The sequence below is a fragment of the Triticum aestivum genome, chromosome 1D (assembly GCF_018294505.1).
Source record: "Triticum aestivum cultivar Chinese Spring chromosome 1D, IWGSC CS RefSeq v2.1, whole genome shotgun sequence".
Classification (NCBI taxonomy): domain Eukaryota; kingdom Viridiplantae; phylum Streptophyta; class Magnoliopsida; order Poales; family Poaceae; genus Triticum; species Triticum aestivum.
The window spans coordinates 497,209,745-497,234,246 of record NC_057796.1 but is presented as its reverse complement, the minus strand read 5'-3'; the positions used below and the strand labels follow the sequence as shown (position 1 = coordinate 497,234,246).

General features: G+C 46.5%; 1 protein-coding gene across 1 annotated transcript in view; it reads right to left on the bottom strand.

Moving 5' to 3' along the window:
* LOC123161717 (tRNA ligase 1-like) overlaps positions 1-24,502 on the bottom strand; it is a 38,074-nt gene that overhangs the window by 5,996 nt on the left and 7,576 nt on the right. Inside the window, exons 2-8 of the mRNA XM_044579526.1 lie at positions 1,389-1,442; positions 1,110-1,263; positions 921-971; positions 720-802; positions 524-623; positions 290-368; positions 24-147 (exon numbers count right to left, since the gene is read on the bottom strand). Coding sequence (XP_044435461.1) covers positions 24-147; positions 290-368; positions 524-623; positions 720-802; positions 921-971; positions 1,110-1,263; positions 1,389-1,442 — 645 coding nt within the window. The remainder of the gene's footprint in view (positions 1-23; positions 148-289; positions 369-523; positions 624-719; positions 803-920; positions 972-1,109; positions 1,264-1,388; positions 1,443-24,502) is intronic.

The following is a 24,502-nucleotide window of genomic DNA, read 5'->3' as shown; positions in this document are numbered from 1 at the left end:
ACATAAACTTGTCAGATGACCACCTTGTGGAAAATAGCCACACATGATTTGTTGGTAGGCGCCATTCTTGACAAAAGGCAATCACTTGGGGAGTAGAATAGAACCTTGGTTTGCCATGACCTAACTCTGTTACAGCTATAACCACGGCTGCATAAAGGCCAAAATAAAACTGATATAAATATGCATTCAAAAGAGATTTTGTGCAAAAAAAGGACTAGCAAGAATGGTAAAATTCATGGACTGAAAATTGATGTCACGGTTAAATAGGTGAAGTAATCGGGCATCATACCATAATCATCCTTTGGCCTTTGCCCATGGTCTCCTAATACAGCCGTCACAAGTTCCATTGAAATGTTTATCTGGTTTTCCTAGAAGCAAAATCAGGATAAGGAAACAGCTGACAAGCAGAAATGCAACCGATGAAAAGCCCTAATAGTAAACTGAACATTCTTGATGAGTGTTTAAAATTCCAATAAACTAGTAGTATGTATCAAAGAAAGTTGCACCGGGATGCATGGGATACCTCAATAACATCATTAAATTCGGCTTGCTTTTTAGGAGCTTCCTTCCCCCAAGCTTCACGAAACATACGGTCCAGGACAAAAACGCCCACAGCAGTGTAGCTACATATCCCCAAAGAAGTAAGGAATTACACCTTCATTCAGTTAAATAAACAGCTCAACAAACAGAGATCAACAAGACAAACTAGCGGAACCTACATATTTCCAAAGCTGTTCTTGGAATGTGCTCCACCACGGTGACCGGCATACATGAATAGAGATCCTGAATGCTTAAGCGTAACCTGGAGAAAAACTTATCTTTGTAGGGTGAACACTTTTTAACCATCATCACTGCAAGCCGTTAGCTAAAATAAAACCAGTAATTAATCAAACGGCAAAAGAAGAAGAAATCAAACATACCTCCATGGTAGCTGAGCCACACGACACCATCTCAATCATCCGAGTCCTTGTCTGCCATCACAAAACAGGGGGTAAGGTTAGGTTCCCACTAAAGGTTTTTAATTAAAATCCCATTCCCAAAATCTAAATGGGAGTCCCAAAGTGCAATTAAGCAATGGAAGATTTAGAGAGCAAGCCTTGATTAAAAACCTCTCGATCGGAATTGTCATTTTCGAATTTGGGGTAGAAAGCAGCCCTGATACGTGCCTCTGCGAACGTGTTGTTGTCCACGGCGAAGTTCGTGAACAGACTCGAAGGGTTATCACCCTGGTCAGCTGCCCCCTCCGAGGACCGGGTATTTGAACTTGTGTATTAAAAAAATTCCGAAGTGTTGAGCATATATATATAGATATATGTATAAGCATATAGCAAGGTAGGTGTGGGAAATAGAAATAGAATAGGCAAAAAGCAAAATGGGTTACCAATTACATGAGGAATTTCCGTTGGATGCCGTCATCCTTAACTTGCAAGAAGAAGAAATCCCTGTGTTTCAATGAATGATGATACGAATGTAAGGAAGCAGGCACACATACGTAACGTATCAAGAGCTGGTCTGCTTCAATTCCCAATTCATTGAGCCAACAAATGTAAGTATGCAACAAGCTGAAAAAGAATCAAAGGGAGCACAAAAACAATTATAAGAATAAAATTTGTGATGAATTGTATTCTGAATTCAATTGCTTGTGCACATACATGGGTGGATGGGTGGGTGGACAGTTGATGAGTCAATCAAAAAGTGTAAGGTGCGCAGGAACATCTTAGATTATGTTGAGAGTAGAGAGTGACGTGCAGGCAGGCAAGAACTAATGAAGAACATTACTACGACACACGTACGTACAGAATGAGGAGTGTATGAATTGAATGAATGAAGAAAATTGGGGTGTGTAGCATTAGCATTTTGCAAGCAGGAGCAGCAAAATTAGGTGGCAAAGAAGACTCACTTGTAACGTACAGTAGTACTGTGCCTCAGTTCCGGCGATCCAGATTGAAAGCTTTAATACTCCCTCCGTCCCAAAATTCTTGTCTTAGATTTGTCTAAATGCGGATGTCCCAAAATTCTTGTCTTAGATTTGTCTAAATGCGGATGTATCTACATCCGCATTTAGACAAATCTAAGACAAGAATTTTGGGACGGAGGGTAGTATAATTTCTTTCTTTGGAGCAGGGTCGGAGTTTCTCTGGAGGCCAAGTCGATCGTGTCGGAGTTTCTTTGGAGGCAGCAGGCAGCAGGGATGGACTCTGTCTGATCTGCGGCGGGCCTCCTGGGTTTTTTTGGGGTGGGTGGCGCTAGGCTAGGTTGGAGAAGAGTCCTCCTGACGGGCGAGACGCTGCTTTGTAGGCCGGCCCATTTTGTTGCTTCTCCTCCAAAACGGACTAAAATCAGATGCTGCAGAAATAAAAAATAATTTTTTGAAAACAATTCTTAGTTTTAAAAGAGTTTGTGAATTCTGAAAAATGTTCGTGAGTTCACAAAATGTTTGCTATATATAAAATGTTCACAGATTTGGAAACTATATAATGTTCATGATTTCCTAAAAATGCTCGTCCTTCAACACAATGTTAATTCAAAACAAAAATATGAATTAAAAAAACTTGTGTGTTCAAAAAATGTTAATGACTTTAAAAAAATGTTTGCGAATACAAAAACTATTCATGAGTTCTTTTTTTCACTAATTTCAGAAAAATTCACGAAATAAAATAAATCATGAATTTGAGAAAATTTGAGAAAATTTTAAAAGTGCTCACGACTTTCAAAAACAATGTTTACGAGTTTGATAAAATATTCACGAATTTCCAAAATTGTTTTCAAATTCAAAAAATATTCACAAATTTTTTTAAAAATAAATGAATTTGGAAGTTGTTCAACATTTTCGAAAAATCATAAATTCAAAGAATTATTTAGAAAATTTTCATTAATTTGAAGAAAAAAAACAAAAAAGACAGAGAAAACACACAACACACGAACAGACTGGCCCATTCCCGCGGGCGAGGGTGCGGGTTTGATCACTATCCCACAACCTGCACGGGGAATATGATCTGCCCTTCCCAATGCCAAGAACTGGCTTGTTCCCATGCATGAAGATGTGTCCGCAGAGGAGTCTAGGATGATTGTCGTGCTTTGGGCAATTTGGAGTGCTGTTCCTCAGAAAAAAAAAAAAAAGGGGCAATTTGGAGTGCTGGTAGAAAGGCAATCCACCATCAAGACATTTACGAGAATCGTCTATCCACTCGCTCATTCATTACTTGTTCTTCCCTGAGAGAGATTGAAATATTATAGAAACCGGAGGCCCTTTCGGGTGCAGTTAATAATGTGGACAATCGTGTACGTACGCACTGTATACGTTACGTATGTGGAGTATGTAGCAGCCAGCAGGTAGGCGTCGTGGTAGGAGACAAGCAATCAAAGGGAACAGCACGTCTTACACACAGTGCCTGTGACTCTGAGCAGTGCAGATCAGGTCAGGTCAGGTGTACCACTCCACAATGCATGCATGCATGCATGCGTTTTGTAGATTGTAAGGCCCACGACCCTAAACGGACGTTTGGTTTGGCCGGATTTTGTCTCTTTGAGGCGGCAATGGGTTCACTCATGTTCGCGTTTGTCCGTTGGATCGTGGGTGCGCCCAATGCGCGGCCGCACCCCAAATTATGTTCGGGGTGGACGTGATTAAAAAAAACAAAAAAAACTTAAATAAAATGCCTAAAAAGTAAATAAACGTAGTTAAAAAAACTTAAAACATAATTTAGGGGTCACGGCCACAAAACGGCCCAGTTTCACGGTCCACTTAAACGGCCTAGTTCCATAATTAACATAAAAACAAAATTAAAAAAACGCCCCCCGCGCGCTCCTGCCGCGCCCGTCGAGGAGGTGGTGGTGGCGATGGAGATGGCGACGGCGACGGCGTGGGCGTGAGGCCGCGCACCCGCGTACGCCCGTGCGCCTGGGGAGCAGCCGCTCGGTGCTCACGTGGCCGCCGCGGCCCCATCGACGTGCCGGCGAAGAAGGACGCCCGCCGCATGTCGTGCTCATCCCAGAACCAAGTGTCCCACAGGGGCGAGTCGGGGGCGTACCTCTCGTCGTAGTAGAGGTCGTCTGGGAGGAGGTGGCGGCGGTGTGATGCGGGCATGACACCATTGATCGATAATCCTACTGAACCTGAGCCATTTAATGAGTCAAGTCATGAAAAAATTGCGGAAAATAATGTAAAGCATGCGACCAAATTATGTCGAGGAAACGATGGTCGTGTGCGTCAGTTTTGTGGACCAAAAATTGCTCCTCTATATGAGAAGGAATTAGTACATGTTGATTCTCGTCGTACCGTGCATGTACCTAAGAATACAACAAAAGGTTCAGATCGGATGCTAATGAGATACCGAAGCCAGAAGATGTAATTCCTACATTTGGTACACCTCCAGAGAAGATCAGGATCGGCAGCTTCTATTTTAAACTCCATGCAAGCCAATATATTTGATGAGATCTGCAAAGGATAAGTTTCCATGTTTTATTTAATCAAGTATATTTATCTATAGAGATAGGTCACATGAATTCCATAGACTTGTAGTTTTCCTTGTACGTGGCAGCCGTGAGTGTCAAGTTGTGCTACTAGTTACGTACACGTTTTGAGTCAAGGTTAGTTGCAAGGTAATCAATGTGGCCCGATAATTAATTAGTTAAATCCTTAGTTAGTTGGTTATAGAAGAGTCCATTTCATAAGTTTGCATCGCCTACAAAAAGGGCTCGGCCCCGGCCGATGTAGGGATGAGTTTTGAGTTTTATTTTAGAGTATGAGATATACATAAAAACGTCTGAGTTATGGGCGGCCATATCTTGTGTATTATCTGTGATTTTTTTATCGTGTAAATTTACTAGTGACGGAGGGTTGATCATCACATCAACGCCTACGTGCTGATCCGAGGGGGTCATTATTTTCATTTGTGTATTTTCATACACAGGTGAAAATTATCTTGAAGGTTGCGAGGAGGAACCAGGGGACGAACTGTCGATCAAGCATCGCCGTGAACCATCTACACGCGCGAATTAGTATCTCGCTAGTCCGAGCCTCATCACGGCGTGCACGGCCGCTCAGCGGGACCGGCGGGATCGGCACCCGGTTGGCCGACAAGTACCAATTGTTGGGGAGGTAGACGTCGCTCCAGCGTAGCGGCGTCCTCGTCTCCCAATAGCGGCGGCATACGGCCGCCTCGATGTAGTGCCGGTCGCGCTCGCCGGCGGCCGTGGGCGCGATGGAGAACGCGGGCGGCGCGGAGGCCCGACGCGGTGGCGATGCGGACTCCTCCTTCTTCACGGAGCCGCGGCGGCGTCCCGACGAGAAGCCAGCCTCGCGGTCGTGCTTGCCTTTGCGGCCGTAGTTCCATAGCCCCATGGCTGCGGGTGTCCTGCCGGCGAGTTCGAGGCTAGGGTTTGGGGTCTGGGGTTGTCGGGTTGTGGAGTGGGGCAGTGTGGACGACGACCGGCCCACGGGTTCCCATTTAAGAAGGACCGCGACCGTTTGCCTGGGCGAATGACAGGCGGGGCTGCTTGCGCGTGCGCATTGATGTGGGCGGGTGGGAGGTAAGTGGCCGCCTGCCACGCGGCCCCGACGCGGACGAGGCGCGCGTCCGTTTGTTGTCCGCCGTGAGCTAAACCCGACGCATGTTTGCGCTCGAAATGGGTCGGTCCGGACACAAAACGGATCAGATGGGTCCGGGCCGTCGCACGCTGGGCCGACCGGTCTGTTCCTTTTACCCCAAACGGACGGGGCCGGACAGAATGGGGTCGCGTGGTGAAGTTGGCCTAATGATCCGGCGGCCCGGCCGGCCGGCGGTCACCCTGCCTTGTGCAGTGCAGGTCAGGTGTATATGCAATGCATGCGTTTCGTGATGATCTCCGGCCGGCCGGTTGGGCGGCAGCATGGGCATCATGAACATGGTAGCTGCTGGGCTTGAGTTGCATGCATGTCTGTCGATGCAAGGAGGAAGGAAGGACGACCGCCGCGTGCGCGACATCGACCCGACACGACACGTACGCACGCATGCATATGCATGCTCGTCGTCTGCATGCATGCACGCACATGGCCGGCCGGCGCCGGGCCAGGTGACGTCCCGTCTCCCTCACATCCATCGTATTCCACAGACACATACAATACATCTTTTTCTGGGGTAGTATGTATATGTATGTACACATAGTACATCTGACATCGCTTGCATGTTCCGTCTTTCTACGTATTACGTCACGACCAGGGACACATCTGGTAGTATATATGATGTATTTGTTCATCAACACACTTTCTGTTGGAAATCTCGAAATGTCTCACTGAATATATATATGCATACATACGAGATGGCGAGATGCAGATACAGATGGACAAAGTTTGCTTGAGACAAACTATGCAAGGAATATCTTGCAAGCAGACAGACAGCCTCAACCTGCTGTGTGTTCTTACACACACACAGGGATAGATAGATAGATAGATAGATAGATAGGCGGACGGTCTCTGACGGATGCATCTCGTAGGATGATCTAATGAGATTAATTTGGCTGTGGATCGTAAGAGGGCTCATCGACACCCACCCGACACGTACGTTCGATGCAGCAGGTGCATGCATGGCCGGAGTTGGTCCAGGCCGACCGGCGAGGTGACGTCCCGTCTCCATCACAGCTCCTGCCACATTCATTCATTCATCGGCCTTCGCATTCACTGTCCGATCCCCCTACCTCGTCGTGGACGACGTGGACACGAGAAGCAGCAGCGGGAGGCATAGGCATGGCGCCGCGTGGAGAAGCGTGCATGGATGGAGGCGGCAGCTTGGCCTGCTGGAGCATGCATGTGGACGACCTCGCGCATGGTGGGGCGCCGCCTCCCGCGCCGGCACGTCGCTGCGTAAGGGTCTTTAGTGCCGGTTCTGCAACCGGCACTAAAGAGTGGAGACTAAAGGCCCCCTTTACTACCGGTTCGGCATGAACCGGCGCTAAAATGCCACCACGTGGCACGAGCCAGGCCCGGGTGCTGGTATACCATTAGTACCGGTTGGTAGCACCAACCGGTACTAAATGTTGGGGGAGGGGGGGGGGGTTTGGTTTTAATTTTTATTGTTCCATTAATTTTGTGTTTTCCATTTAATTATTTTTTGTTTGCTGGTATTTTACGATACTACATATTGTACACGTTATGCATATATATAAATAGATTTTCTCGTAGAACCGATCATATATATATATAATCGAATGTCTCACAACCACCATTAATTATTCATACATACACATGTATATATATATACAATTTCTCCTACATGTTGCCTTGGTGACTTCGGAGCACGATGACAAATGGTTCATGGGGCGGTAGCGGGTAATAGTATTCTCCTTTGGGATCTATGACCTGGTCGAGCAAAAATCCCGCTATTTCCTCTTGAAGTGCTCGTATGTGCTCCTCTGGTAGGAGCTGGTCCCGCACCTCTTTGAACTGTTAAGAAGGAGATCAATATGCATGTGTATTAGTTGTGTGACTAGATATCGACAATCATGTAAGATTTGTGAATAGTGTTCTGGCAAACGTACCCAGTCCTGTCTATCAGATCTGCTCCTTTCGAACGCCATCATGCGAATGTTCTCGCAAACGTAGTATGCACACACTTCAGTCCCCGGCGCCTGCTTCAGGGCCTTTACGAGAATAGAATTTAATCAGATAATAATTAATCAAGCATGTTAATTAATTAACGGTATTGAAACAAGAATTAAAGAGATGGTAGCTAGCTAGCTAGTACTACTTAATTACTTACCTTGGGTCGATACCAACATAGCTTTTGTCGCCATTTTCCTGGAGTCACCTTGATGTACTTTGCCCAAGCCCTGCCCGCCGGCAAAAAAAAATAATAAAGGGGTTATTAAAAAGTTCATATCAGGAAATGACGAACTAAATAGGCCGAGATATAGTTAATAATGATTGAAATTACCTGTCGACTATTCCCTTCACGATGCTGTAGTCACTATCTTTTTTAAGTAGTGAGTCCAGTACTTCAACTTTTCCTTCGTCAACTTTAATGTCTAACAAGATCCAGTGGAAACTGCATGCGCATACGTTTGCATGTATAAATTAAGCGGGCATGTGCATAACACTAATCAACTATAACCCTAAACCCTATACACTTATTAACATCTAGCTAGTAAGCAAAAACAGAATTTGTAGTACAAGACAGTGTGACTCACTCGAAGTTGTAAGGAAGTAGTATATCTTCATTGCTATTGAGGCGCTTCAAGAACTCTACCATGCATTTCTCTACATCTTGTCTACACCATTCCAATTTCCATGTGTATTCATTAACGGTATTTGGGTCAATGAACCCAATGCCATAGCGTCCAGCTTTTTTCATTCATACATCTTCATCCTGCATAATACCACAGAAAAGAATATATAGTGAGGATATATAATTAGAGGTAATTAATGATCAATCAATGAGCACTAGAGCTAGCTTGAGACTTAAATTATAGAAATAAATCACTTACAGACAATAACAACTGACGATGGATTTGTCGAGTGCATCTTGATTGAATAACTGAAATAGTTCTGAATACTCAACGGACAGAGCTTTCTTATTGAAGTAATGATCTTCCTCGACTTGCACCATGAGGGACTCTCGATTGGAAATCTTGGTAATTTTCATGTACCAATCATGCAATTCATACATTCTCGTTGGGAGGTTCTTGACCTCCTCGGGCTCGACCAAAGGTTGGCCCCGGACATATTTCCGTTTTATTTCCTTCTCTCTAAGCGGAGACATGGGCTCGATATCGAGGAGTTGTCCAACTGTGATCTTGAGCATTTCAGCCTGCATTATATCAAAGCGGACACCACTGTTTTGGTTGGTGCTCTTCTTATCTTGGGCGATCGTGTAAAATGTATTACCATTTATCTCGTACCCTTTGAAAGTCATTATATTCGAAGATGGTAACTGGGACAGCGAGTATAGGTCATCTTCAATAGAGGCGTCATGCATGGTACGTGTCTGCAACCAGCCGGCGAAACTCCTGGTTTGTTCACGTGTAATCCAGTCATCAGACTGCTCCGGGTGTTTGGAGCGTAGAAAATTCTTGTGTTCGTCCATATACGGAGCCACCAAGGCGGAATTCTGTAGAACTGTGTAGTGTGCTTCAGTGAGAGAATGTCCGTCCATACATATTATTTGATTCCCTCCTAGCGTGCTTTTTCCATCCAGTCTGCCCTTATGCCGCGATTCAGGAACAGCAATCGGCTTAAGGTCAGGAATAAAGTCAATACAAAACTCAATGACCTCCTCATTTTCATGGCCCTTGGAGATGCTTCCTTCTGGCCTAGCACGGTTATGAACATATTTCTTTAAGACTCCCATGAACCTCTCAAAGGGGAACATATTGTGTAGAAATACAGGACCCAAAACGTTAATCTCTTCGCATAGGTGAACTAGGACGTGTGTCATGATGTTGAAGAAGGATGGTGGGAACACCAACTCGAAATTGACAAGACATTGCACCAAATTATTCTCTAACCTTGGTATGATTTCTTGCTTGATTACCTTCTGAGAGATTGCATTGGGGAATGCACATAGCTTCACAATGGCTAATCGAACGTTATCCGGTAGAAGCCCCCTCAATGCAACCGGAAGCAGTTGCGTCATAATCACGTGGCAGTTATGAGACTTTAGGTTCTGGAACTTTTTCTCTGCCATGTTTATTATTCCCTTTATATTCGACGAGAAGCCAGATGGTACCTTAATACTGAGCAGGCATTCAAAGAAGATTTCCTTCTCCTCTTTGGTAAGAGCGTAGCTGGCATGACCCTGATGTATGCCGTCTTTTCCATGCATACGTTGCTGGTCCTCCCGTGCCTCAGGTGTATCTTTTGTCTTCCAATACACGCCCAAGAAGCCAAGCAGGGTCACGCAAAGATTCTTCGTCACGTGCATCACGTCGATTGCAGAGCGGACCTCTAGGTCTTTCCAATAGGGCAGGTCCCAAAATATAGATTTCTTCTTCCACATGGGTGCGCGTCCGTCAGCGTCATTCAGAACAGGTTGTCCGCCAGGACCCTTTCCAAAGACTACCTTCAAATCCTTGACCATATCATGTACATCAGCACCGGTATGGTGGCGAGGCTTCGTCCGGTGATCCGCCTCACCTTTGAAATGCTTGCCTTTCTTTCTTACGGGATGCCTGCTCGGAAGAAATCGACGATGTACCAGGTACACATTCTTCCTACAATTGTCCAAATATATACTGTCGGTATCATCCAAACAGTGCGTGCATGCGTGGTATCCCTTGTTTGTCTGTCCTGAAAGGTTACTGACAGCAGGCCAATCATTGATGGTCACGAACAGCAAGGCATTTAGGTCAAATTCTTCCCCCATGTGCTCATCCCACGCACGTACACCTGTTCCATTCCACAGCTGTAAGAGTTCTTCAACTAATGGCCTTAGGTACACATCAATATCGTTGCCGGGTTGCTTAGGGCCTTGGATGAGCACTGGCATCATAATGAACTTCCGCTTCATGCACAACCAAGGAGGAAGATTATACAAACATAGAGTCACAGTCCAGGTGCTATGGTTGCTGCTCTGCTCCCCAAAAGGATTAATGACATCTGCGCTTAGACCAAACCATACGTTCCTTGCGTCATCTGCAAACTCCTTCCCGTACTTTCTCTCAATTTTTCTCCACTGCGACCCGTCAGCGGGTACTCTCAACTTTCCGTCTTTCTTACGGTCTTCTCTGTGCCATCGCATCGCCTTGGCATGCTCTTTGTTTTGGAACAAACGTTTCAACCGTGGTATTATAGGAGCATACCACATCACCTTGGCAGGAATCTTCTTCCTGGGGCGCTCGCCCTCGACATCACCAGGGTCATCGCATTTGATCTTATAGCGCAATGCACCGCATACCGGGCAAGCGTTCAAATCCTCGTACTCACCGCGGTAGAGGATGCAGTCATTAGGGCATGCATGTATCTTCTGCACCTCTAACCCTAGAGGGCAGACAACCTTCTTTGCTTCGTACGTACTCTCGGGCAATTCGTTGTCCTTTGGAAGCATATTCTTTATCATTACCAGCAACTTTTCAAATCCCTTGTCAGATACACCATTCTCTGCCTTCCATTGCAGCAATTCCAGTGTGGTGCCCAACTTTTTCTTGTCAGCTTCGCAATTCGGGTACAACAATTTCTTGTGATCCCCTAACATGCGCTGCAACTTCTTCTTCTCCAAATCACTTGCACAGTTTCTCTTTGCATTGGCAATGGCCCGACCTAGATCATCAGCGGGCTCATCTGATGCCTCTTCTTCAGCTTCTTCCCGCATTGCCGGCTCAGCTTCTTCCCCCATTGTTGTATCATCGTATTCAGGGAACCCATGGCCAGGATAGTTGTCGTCGTCCTCTTCTTCTTCATTGTCTTCCATCATAACCCCTCTTTCTCCGTGCTTGGTCCAAACATTATAGTGGGGCATGAAACCGGACTTAAACAGGTGGACGTGAATGGTTCTTGACGTAGAGTAATTGTGATCATTCTTACATACTAAACATGGACAAGGCATAAAACCATCCGCCCGCTTGTTTGCCTCAGCCGCAAGCAGAAAAGTTTGCACGCCATTAATGAACTCGGGAGAGCATCGGTCATCGTACATCCATTATCGGCTCATCTTCATTACACAACACCGAAAAGACCAAATTAATACAAGTTCATACATAAAGTTCATACAAGACTTAAATGCAACAAACAAATAACTCTCTAACTAAAGAATTTAAATGCAACAACAAATGCGATCAAGATCGCAACTAAGGTAACAATTGATCCAACAACATAATGATACCAAGCCTCACTATCAATGGCATATTTTCTAATCTTTCTAATCTTCAAGCGCATTTTCTCCATCTTGATCTTGTGATCATCGATGACATAGGCAACATGCAACTCCAATTCCATCTTCTCCCCCTCAATTCTTTTCAATTTTTCTTTCAAATACTCGTTTTCTCTTTCAACTAAATTTAACCTCTCGACAATAGGGTCGGTTGGAATTTCCGGTTCACAAACCTCCTAGACAAAAATATCTATGTCAACTTGATGGGCATAATTTGTCATAAACACGAAATGCAACAACTAGTTTTAAAAGAGAATATACCACATCCGAATCATAACAAGGACGAGGGCCGACAGGGACGGATATCAAAACCATGGCACTATGTATAACAAACAACGTACGGGTAAGATAATTATACGAGTAACTATATATCCAAATCACACAAACATCAATTTGGTAATGTAAAACATTCATGAACAGGAGGCTCACCACAAGGTGGTGCCGGCAACGGAACGGTGCGGGCGATCGACTGTGGTTACGACGGAGATTTAGAAGGCACTAAGTAAACCACACCTACATATGCAAACTAAGTGTTATTTTTGACCTCAAATTGCATATAAATCAAATACTAGCACATATATTTCCTCCCAAATTACTAAACTCATAAATTAATCACTATACAAAGCATTGCAAGAGCTAATCTAGCAATGAGAGATGAAAGGACAAAGTTGCTAACCTTTGTGATCATTTGAATGGATGGGGGCCTTCAAATCTTGACAAATTTTGGGCAAAATGTGTGATGAGCTCGAGAGGAAGAGGGGAAGAACAGAGAGGAGAGGGGAAAGGGGAAGAACAGAGCGAGCTCGGGTGGACGAAGGGTTTATGTAGGACGACCTTTAGCACCGGTTCTGTTCCACGAACCGGTACTAAAGGTGCTGGAGGGGCCCCGGACTGACAACATCCTGCCACCACTCACTTTAGTACCGGTCCGTGGCACGAACCGGTGCTAAAGGTCGGCCACGAACCGGTACTAATGAAAGCGGCCGGCTAGCCGTTGGAACCGGCACTAATGCACACATTAGTGCCGGCTCAAAAGCAAACCAGCACTAATGTGCTTGACATTTGACCCTTTTTCTACTAGTGTTGGTCACCAGCGTCCACCCGGTGCGCCGACAGCGAATCTGGCTTGCATTAGCCCCGCCATCATCCATCGAGGACTTCCTTTTTTGAACTCCAACTCGAGGTCATGGCGTGTGAATACTTTTGTACTCCCTCTGTTTCCAAATATAAGTTTTTCTAGAAATTCCAACAAATGACTACATACGGAGTAGAATGAGTGAATCTATATTTTAAAATATGTCTACATATATCCGTACGCTAGTAGAAAACAAGGCTTAGGTCACAGGGCAGTTTTCACATTAGCCCCGGTTCAGTCACGAACCGGGACCCATGGGGGCATTCGTCCCGGTTCGTGAGCCCAGGGGGCCTGCCGGGGCCTCGTGGGCATTGGTCCCGGTTCGTATGGAACCATTTGTCCCGGTTCGAGCCACGAACCGGGACTAATGGTCCTCTCTCCTGGCCCACAACCATTTGTCCCGGTTCTTGGCATGAACCGGGACAGAAGGCCCGGATTTAGTATCGGTTCATGCCACGAACCGGGACCAATGAGGTGCCTATATATACCCCTCGCCCGCGAGCAGAGCACTCCAGTGCTCTGTTTTTCTCTGGCCGGCGAGGGGAGGGCTTTGTGGTGCTCTAGCTCACCTCCTATGCACATGAGGTGTTCGATGAAATGCCCGAGCCACACTAGTTAAGCTTTGTCCTCTCGAAGCTCGACCTCAAATCTCCATTTTCCTCGAGATTTGTCTAGGTTTAGCGGCCCATCACGTCCCATTCCCGTCTTCACCGCCGTCGACCGTCCGCGCCGATCTCGTCGCCGGCACCACCGTGGTGAGCCTCTTGTTCTTATCTTCTTTTTGAAAGAAAAAAATTCTTACTTTAGATAGATACTTGTCTAATTTTCTTACTATTTTATTCCTTCTTATTACATAGTGCGATGGTTTTGGTATCCGCCCCCGTCGGCCCTCGTCCTGTCTATGATTCGGATGTGGTATATATTATCTTTTTATAACTATTTGATTCATTTATTGTTTATGACAAATATACCGACCAGCGTGGCATAGATTTTATTTATCTAGGAGGTGGTTGAACCGGAAATTCTAACCGACCCTATTGTCGAGAGGTTAAATTTAGTTGAAGAAGAAAACAATTACTTGAAGGAAAAAATAAAAAAAATTGAGGAGGAGAAGATGATATTGGAGTTGCATGTTGCGGATGTCGTCGATGATCACAAGATCAAGATGGATGCAATGCGCTTGAAGATTAGAAAGATTAGAAAATATGCCATTCATACCGAGGCTTGGTATCATTATGCCGTTGGATCAATTGTTACCTTGGTTGCGATTATGATCGCATTTGTTTTCGCATTGAAATGTTTTACATAGTTTCAATGTATGGTTTAATTAATTAGATGCTCTGGAGAGCTATATATATGTTGTTAGATGAGAACTATGTATGTACTTTGGTTCTAATGTGATGATGAACTTCTATTAATTTGGTCACTTAATTATCTATTCATGATGTTCTGTAATGGTTTTTGACACACTTAATTATATATAATGCACGCAGATGAACCGGCAATGGATGTACGGTGACAGACACACCTCCGAGTACATTAAGGGCGTGCATGATTTTCTCGAAGTGGCTGAGGCAAACAAGCAGAATGGTTTTATGTGTTGTCCATGCCCTATATGTGGGAATACGAAGTCTTACTCTGACCGGAAAATCCTTCACGCCCACCTGCTTTACAAGGGTTTCATGCCACACTATAATGTTTGGACGAGGCACGGAGAAATGGGGGTTATGATGGAAGACGGCGAAGAAGAAGAGGACGATGACAACTATGTGCCCCCTGAATACGGTGATGCTGCAACGGGGGAAGCTGCTGAAGATCAAGAGGAACCAGACGATGTGCCCAATGATGCTGCAAGGGGGGAAGCTGCTGAAGATCAAGAGGAACCAGTGCCCGATGATGATGATCTCCGCCGGGTCATAGTCGATGCAAGGACGCAATGCGAAAGTCAAAAGGAGAAGCTGAAGTTCGATCGCATGTTAGAGGATCACAAAAAAGGGTTGTACCCCAATTGCGAAGATGGCAACACAAAGCTCGGTACCGTACTGGAATTGCTGCAGTGGAAGGCAGAGAATGCTGTGCCTGACAAAGGATTTGAGAAGCTATTGAAAATATTGAAGAAGAAGCTTCCAAAGGATAACGAATTGCCCGACAGTACATACGCAGCAAAGAAGGTCGTATGCCCTCTAGGATTGGAGGTGCAGAAGATACATGCATGCCCTAATGACTGCATCCTCTACCGCGGTGCGTACAAGGATCTGAACGCATGCCCGGTATGCGGTGCATTGCGGTATAAGATCAGACGAGATGACCCTGGTGATGTTGACGGCGAGCCCCCCAGGAAGAGGGTTCCTGCGAAGGTGATGTGGTATGCTCCTATAATACCACGGTTGAAACGTCTGTTCAGAAACGAAGAGCATGCCAAGTTGATGCGATGGCACAGTGAGGACCGTAAGAAAGACGGGAAGTTGAGAGCACCCGCTGACGGGTCGCAGTGGAGAAAAATCGAGAGAAAGTACTGGGCTGAGTTTGCAGCTGACCCAAGGAACGTATGGTTTGGTTTAAGCGCGGATGGCATTAATCCTTTCGGGGAGCAGAGCAGCAATCACAGCACCTGGCCCGTGACTCTATGTATGTATAACCTTCCTCCTTGGATGTGCATGAAGCGGAAGTTCATTATGATGCCAGTTCTCATCCAAGGCCCTAAGCAACCCGGCAACGACATTGATGTGTACCTAAGGCCATTAGTTGAAGAACTTTTACAGCTGTGGAATGGAAACGGTGTACGTACGTGGGATGAGCACAAACAGGAGGAATTTAACCTGCACGCGTTGCTGTTTGTAACCATCAACGATTGGCCCGCTCTCAGTAACCTTTCAGGACAGACAAACAAGGGATACCACGCATGCACGCACTGTTTAGATGACACTGAAAGTATATACCTGGACAAAAGCAGGAAGAATGTGTACCTGGGCCATCGTCGATTTCTTCCGACCAACCATCAATGTCGAAAGAAAGGCAAGCATTTCAAAGGCGAGGCAGATCACCGGAAGAAGCCCGCCATGCGTACCGGTGATCACGTACTTGCTATGGTCAATGATTTACACGTAATCTTTGGAAAGGGTCCCGGCGGACTAGCTGTTCCGAATGACGCTGAGGGACACGCACCCATGTGGAAGAAGAAATCTATATTTTGGGACCTACCCTACTGGAAAGAGCTAGAGGTCCGCTCTTCAATCGACGTGATGCACGTGACGAAGAACCTTTGCGTGAACCTGCTAGGCTTCTTGGGCGTGTATGGGAAGACAAAAGATACACCTGAGGCACGGGAGGACCTGCAACGTTTGCACGAAAAAGACGGCATGCCTCCGAAGCAGTATGAAGGTCCTGCCAGCTACGCTCTTACGAAAGAAGAGAAAGAAATCTTCTTTGAATGCCTGCTCAGTATGAAGGTCCCGACTGGCTTCTCGTCGAATATAAAGGGAATAATAAATATGCCAGAGAAAAAGTTCCAGAACCTAAAGTCTCATGACTGCCACGTGATTATGACGCAACTGCTTCCGGTTGCATTGAGGGGGCTTCTACCGGAAAACGTCCGATTAGCCATTGTGAAGCTATGTGCATTCCTCAATGCAATCTCTCAGAAGGTGATCGATCCAGAAATCATACCAAGGCTAAGGAGTGATGTGGCGCAATGTCTTGTCAGTTTCGAGCTGGTGTTCCCACCATCCTTCTTCAATATCATGACGCACGTCCTAGTTCATCTAGTCGACGAGATTGTCATTCTGGGGCCCGTATTTCTACACAATATGTTCCCCTTTGAGAGGTTCATGGGAGTCCTAAAGAAATATGTCCGTAACCGCGCTAGGCCAGAAGGAAGCATCTCCATGGGCCATCAAACAGAGGATGTCATTGGGTTTTGTGTTGACTTCATTCCTGGCCTTAAGAAGATAGGTCTCCCTAAATCGCGGTATGAGGGGAGACTGACTGGAAAAGGCACGCTTGGAGGGGGGACTCAATAATATGCAGGGACGGATATTCTTGGTCTGAAGCACACTACACAGTTCTACAGAACTCTACCTTGGTGACCCCGTATGTCGATGAACACAAGAACAGTCTGCGCTCCAAACACCCGGAGCAGTGTGACGACTGGATTACATGTGAACACATCAGGACTTTCAGCAGTTGGTTGGAAACACGTCTCAGAGGTGACACCACTGTTTGTGATGAGTTGTACTCGTTGTCCAGGGGACCATCTTCGACTGTATTGACTTACAAAGGATACGAGATAAATGGGAATACATTTTACACGATCGCCCAAGATCAAAAGAGCACCAACCAAAACAGCGGTGTCCGCTTTGATGCAGCAACCGAGAGGGGAAAGGACACATATTATGGTTACATAATGGACATATGGGAACTTGACTACGGACATGATTTTAAGGTCCCTTTGTTTAAGTGCAAATGGGTCAATCTGTCAGGAGGCGGGGTACAGGTAGACCCACAGTACGGAATGACAACAGTGGATCTGAACAATCTTGGGTACACTGACGAACCGTTCGTCCTAGCCAATGATGTGGCACAGGTTATCTATGTGAAGGACATGTCTACCAGACCGAGGAAAAGAAAAGATAAGGAAGCGAATACATCATACGATGAGCCAAAGCGGCACATAGTTCTTTCAGGAAAAAGGGACATTGTGGGAGTGGAGGGCAAGACAGACATGTCTGAAGATTATGAAAAGTTTCATGAAATTCCTCCCTTCAAAGTCAAGGCTGACCCAAGCATCCTGATAAACGATGAAGATTATCCATGGTTACGGCGCAATAAGCAAATGACACAAGCGAAGAAAAAGTGAAGACTTTCTCCCGCAACTATTATGATGATACCATGCCAACTTTGTAATAGACGAGTATGATACCATTGTCCGTTTTGTACAAGAAGTGCATCTAGTTTTTGCCGTAACCCTCTCAACTTTCTTGCACATGCTATGTGGATGAAATGATGATACCATGCCAACTTTCAACCTTTTCAGAGTTCATTTGAAATGCTTTATAAGCCCTGAGTGCAGAGAGGTTAGGCCCGTAAGCCTGCTTTAGAGAGGAGCTCGACAGCTCAGGCGCACCGCACCTTATAAACAGGTGCGGCTCTCTCTTAGCTAGCGAGGTGGGACTAAACTCACCACCACGCCGCTGTGCAAGGCCATTGGTCCCGGTTGGTGGCACGAACCGGGACCAATTCCACCCTTTGGTCCCTGTTGGTGCCACGAACCGGTACTAATGAGGCTGTGGCCCCACGAGCACCTTTAGTACCTGTTCGTGGCACGAACCGGTACTAGAGTTTCTTACTAGCTAAGCAGTTTTTTAGTCCCACCTCGCTAGCTGAGAGGCACTAGGAGCGGTTTATAAGCCCTGAGTGCAGAGACGATGAAGAAGAGGCGCAATGCTCACGTTGCTTAGCTTCAAGCCTTGAGGAATAAGGTAGACTGCATCGAGCTATGTGCAGTGCAGTCTACACTATTCCGAAAGGCTTGAAGCAAATCAACGCGCATTGCGCCTCTTTTTTATTTTTAATCATTAAAAGCAAAAAGAATTTTCATAAAGAACTTTTTTTGATAGAAACTTTAATAGCAGAAAGAATTATCATAAAGTAAAATAAATAAGTAATTAGAAACAAAATAAAATAAAATAAATAAGTTTTTTGTTGTAAGTAGAAACAAAACAAAATAAATATAGCAAAAAAGAAAACAAAAAAACTAAATACAGCAAAAAGAATTTTCATAAAGAACTAATGGCACTAATAGAAAGTTTATATGTTTTCTAAAACTAATGGCACTAACAGACAGTTTATAATTTTGCTGACCTAAAAGCAAAAAGAATTAAAAAATAAAGCAAAAAACAAAAGAAAATAAATAATGCAAAAAACAGAACCAAAAACTGGATTTTTTTAAAAAAACTGCCACCTATTGGGCCACCACGGCCTGAATACGACTAGAAACCCAACCTGGGCCAGGATTCAGGCCCGCAGAAGGCCCAATAGGCCAACAGACAGCACAGTGTGACATTAGGCCCGTAAGCCTGCATTTGAGAGGAGCTCGAGAGGGCAGCCGCAGTGGGGCTTATAAACCACTCCGAGCCCCTCTCAACTAGCGAGGTGGGACTAAACTTTTGGCCGCGGGCAGCGCAAGGCCTTTGGTCCCGGTTGGTGCCACCAACCGGGACCAATGCCCCCCTTTAGTCCCGGTTGGTGCCACCAACCGGGACCAAAGGCCGCCGCTTCCCGCCCTTTGGGCTGCTGAAAAGGGGCCTTTGGTCCCGGTTGGTGGCACCAACCGGGACTAATGCCCACCTTTAGTCCCGGTTGGTGCCACGAACCGGGACTAAAGGCTTTTCTATATAAGTCCACACTTAGGAAATTTTCGACATACCTCGCCAGTTGCCCCCGACGCCGCCAGGCTGCCCGTGCTCGCCGTCGCCGCCCGCTCCTCGTCGCCGTCGCCCCGCGCCCTTGCCTCGACGGGTCGCCGCCCGGTGCTCGTCGCCGTCGCCCTGCCCCCACGCGCCGCCCCGCCTCGTGCTCCCCTGCTCGCGCGCGCCGCCTCGGCGCCCCGAGCCCCCCTGCCCGGCCCGCGCGTGCTCGCCGGCGCCCTCGCCGCCCCCGCCCCGTCCCGGCCCCGCGCGCCGGCGCCCTCGCCGCCCCCGCCGTCGCCATCGTCCTAGCCGCCCCCGCTGTGAGAGCCGCCGCCCCGGCTCTGTTTTTTTATTTTTATTAGTTTAATTTTTTTGTTCATATGTGATGTATATGTGTATGTGGCTATAATGTATATGTGAACAAAAAAAATTTTGTATGTATGTAGATGTTCAAAATGTATGAATATATATGTCAAAAATGTTTCTTTGTTCATAGAAAGTTTTTTGTTCATATATAGAAAGTTTTTATATATGACAATGGATATATATTCGATATATATGAGAAATGATGATCCACATGGAAAAGTTTTATATATGCAAAAGTTACAATTTTAGAAAAGTTTTATATATCTAGCTAGGAAGGGAAGAAGAAGAAAAAGAAGGATAGGAAAGAAGAAAATAAGAAGAGGAAAGAAAGAAGAAGAGGAGAGGAAGAAGAGGAGAAATAAATAAGAAGAGGAAAACGAAGAAAAAGAAGAGGAGAAGAAGATCTATTTTTTCTTCTTCTCCTCTATTCCTTTCTTCTTCTCCTCTTTTTTTTCTTCTTTCTTTTTCTTCAACCCTCTCCTCTATTCCTTTCTTCTTCTCTCCTCTTTTTATTTCTTCTTCGTTTTCTTATGTTTTATCGGGTCTGTCGTCGTCGATATATACCCCTCCCGATAACTTCAACACGAGGGGGGATAACTTCAACACGAGGGGGGGGTCGATATACCCCCTCCCCGATAACATTATTTTCCCGTGTATATATGTCGTCGTTGTCGATATAACCCCCTCCTGATAACTTCAACACATGGGGGGGTCGATATACCCCCTCCCCGATAACATTATTTTCCCGTGTATGTATGTTGTCGTTGTCGATATTACCCCCTCCCGATAACTTCAACACGAGGGGGGATAACTTCAACACGAGGGGGGTCGATATACCCCCTCCTCGATAACATTATTTTCCCGTGTATGTATGTCGTCGTTGTCGATATAAAACCCCCTCCCGATAACTTCAACACGTGGGGGGGGGGCGATATATACCCCCTCCCCGATAACATTATTTTCCCGTGTATGTATGTCGTCGTTGTCGATATATATAACTCCCTCCCAGATAACTTCGACATGATGGACGGTCGATATGTATACCCCCTCTCGACCGTGATAACTTATACCACGGGAGCACCCCCCGGCCCTCTCGCTCGACCAAAACTCTCGAGGACACCCAAACCCTAGAAAAAACGATGTCGGTCTCCTACCCCCTCCCGCCGCGCCCCTACCCTTGAAGCGTTGCCTAGGCCACCCCAAACCCGGAATAAGCTAGGTCTACGTTTGCACTAATATATCCACCTGCTGTCATGTTTGTGTAATAATTGCCATGTTGTAATATTTGCAGAAACAATGGAGCACGGACGAGATGAGCAAGCAGAAGATGTGTTGGGGGACATAATCTTAGCCGGAGGTGATATCTTGTCGTATCTTAACGACAATGATGGTCTGGAAGAACAGGGTGAAGAAGCAGGCTGCGGTGATCGAAGAGTGGAGGAGGAAAGACATGATTATGATGGCTCCGGTGACCCAATGCTGGTGCAAGAAGGAGCCCGTGGTGACGGCTCCGGTGACCGAACAGAGTCCGGCCAGGTAAATATATTAGTTAAGCCTGTGCTGACTAGCTAATTGATGCATTCATTGTTTTGGTATGTACACATATTAATTAACACTCGTCTTTCTTCTTTTTTCTAGCCCTCCGGATCGAGCACAACTGCGGTAAAGAGACGAGGCCCGAAGAGAAAGTTGCGCTCGGATGAAAGGTTTGAGATCACAGCAATCGCGCGCGACGGCCAACCGATTGAACCCCTCCGGACAAAGGATGCTTTTGCTGCTCAGTGCGGGGTTCTAGTTAGGGACAAGATCCCGATCAGCATCCACCAATGGTATAAGCCTAAGAAGGAAGACCCTGAGGTGTCTTATGTCAATGATATGCAGAAAGATGATCTTTGGACTGAGCTGAAGGCAAATTTCACCCTACCGCCAGAGGAGGATCCGGAGAAGCCAGTTATAGAGCAATTAATCAAGTCTCATGCTCTTAAGAAGATGGCAGACCTATTCAGGAGGTGGAAGAATGAGCTGAAAACGTTTGTCGACAAAGAAGAGACACCAGAATTCATCGGCCGGTATGAGAAGATCAGAGATCACTGGCCCGCATTTGTGGCCCACAAGACATCGGAAAAGAGTAAGAAGATGTCAGCGACAAACAAGAAGAATGCTGCGAAGAAGAAGCTTCACCATCGCACGGGGTCAGGTGGCTACCTCAAAGCCCGGCCTAAGTGGGCCAAGTCTGAGAGGGATCTGCTTGATAAAGGGATCGAACCAGAGACAATGAACTGGCCAGACCGTTGCCGGACTTGGTTCTTCGGGGCTGGCGGAACCTTGGACCCTGTATCAGGGAGGTGTCGTTGGACGGACGAGCAACTTGCAATACCCGTCAAGAAGCTTAAGCACTATATCGATGCAGCGCAGCAAGGGACGTTCGTTCCAGACAGAGAGAACGACGAGCTCACAATGGCCCTCGGGAATCCTGAGCACCCTGGACGGACACGAGGCACGCCAGGCTCCGTTCCGTGGAAGGCTGGTTTTCCGGACGCGGGCGGTTACAAAACCCAGGAGAGGAGGAAAAAAGTGGAGCAGATCCAAATTCAGCGTCTGCACGAAAGGGTTCAAGTGCTAGAGGAACGAGACGGCAATAGAGATGCCGAAACTGCCCCCGAAGCTACACCGCCATCTCAGCGTAGAAGCAGCGTGGCTTCCACCGAGCTGCCTCAGCTGGAGCATGCGGCTACTCCTAGCTACCCCGTGGATGCTATCACGGAGTCTCAACATTGCCACCTTATGGCGGAATGGCAGAACTTGAAAGTCAAGGCGGCTGTTGGCTCTGTTTTACCTACTGAACCCGGCGCAACCTACCACTGCCGGCCGATTCCAGAAGGATATGCTAGGGTGATGGTGGATGAAATAACGGAGGGATTTGAGGACCTCCAGCTTGACCACCCTACCGGTGAAGGGGAGACTCGGCTGGGTTTAGCTCTGAAGACTCCATGCCTATGGCGGAAGGAGCTCATCAAGCTTCCGAACTGGACGGCTCCGGCGAGTAAGGGCACTCCGCCTCCTCCTCCGGCGAGTGATCAGGGCACTCAGCCTCCTTCTCCGGCGCGTGGCGGCACTCCGCCTCCTTCTCCGCCAGCGCCGGCGCGCCAGAGCAGCCAGCCTCCTCCTTCTCCGCCTCGTCAGCAAGGGCGGAAGAGACCCGCCGCCGCTGCGGCTGCTCCGGCGCGTCGTAGTCCTTCTCCTCCGCCTCGTAAGCAAGGAAAGAAGACAGCCGCAGCCGCTCCGTCTGCTCTGCCGGCGTCTAGCAGTACAGCTGCCAGAGGCGGGAGGCAATACAGATTCGGTCCTTCTCTGAAGACTCCAGAGAAGTTACCATATGAGAGGACCGAGGAGGAGAACGCGAAGATCGTGCGAGCCGAAGTGAAGAACTTCTTTGAAGGGGTCAAAGCAAAGAAACATCCACCTCCGGAGGAGAAGGTAGATCCGGTGAAAGCAAAGCGCACTCTGGCTGCCCTGACAAAACCACCAAAGTCTCCGCCGAGAGGCAACTATGAGCGCGTTCTTGGAAAGGCATATGCCGAAGCGGAGCGGTCGGGAAGTACTGTCAGTGATAAAAGGATGAAAGAACGACGAGCTGGGAAAAAAATTGCCCAGCTCGGCGAACAAGCGAACCAATCGTGCCCCCCGCTCAAGGTGTCAAAAGACATCGTCGCTAATGATCCGGGTATGGTGCCCGGTTATAGCAATCTTGGAGATTACCTGCCCGACGATGTACATTATGAAATCATGGAGGTGGACGAACACAAATACCATTACGGGAAGCCTCTCGTCAAAGATGTCAGATCTCTAAGCACGATGATGCGAAGACTACATGATTGGTACATGAAAACCTGCAGAGAGTCTGATGGGATGAGTACTTTGACGCTGAGAGTTAAACCGGAGCATGACCTCGTTGGAATTGAACTGCTGAATGTTCCATTTGAGGATTTCTTCCAGTTTTACAATCTAAAGTCCCTCGATAAAACAACGATCACTTGCTACTGTCTGTAAGTAGTACTACTTCTGTCATTAAGTCTCTCTATATAGGTCAGCTCTTTCATTGCATGTATTTATACTTATCCTCACTATATTATGCAGATTGAAGATCGCCGAATTGAAGAAAAGACAAATCGGTGATATTGGGTTCATTAACACAAATCTCATAGATGCATATACGGTTGAAAAACATCCCAAAGAAGCCGAGGCCAACTTGCTACAATCGTTGGTATTAAATCAAAACAAAGATATAATACTCTTTCCTTACAACTTCAAGTGAGTGTTACTGTCTTCTGCATATTCGGTTTCCCTTATTAGTCCAGGTTATGGTAATGTAATTGATGACTTATGCATGCATGCGCAGCTTCCACTATATTCTCCTAGAGATTAAGCTTGAGCCGGGAGTAGTAACCGTCTTAGACTCGAGACGAAAAGATCCCCAGGACTATGCGAACATGACTCAAATGCTCCAGAAGTAAGTTAAATCGATCATTATCCACCATATCAGCAACTTTGTTCATTTCCTGATATCAAGTAATTGTTTTCTTTGTCTGGCAGGGTTTGGAGAAAATTCACCTCAAAAGCCCCGGGACTGCCGAACCAGCTGCAATTTAGACACCCGAAAGTAAGTACTATAGTAGCATGTTCCGCGCATCTCCTAGTGATTCAAGCGCTAGTTTGATCAATACCATTTAGCATGCTTGCTTATCAGTTTGATT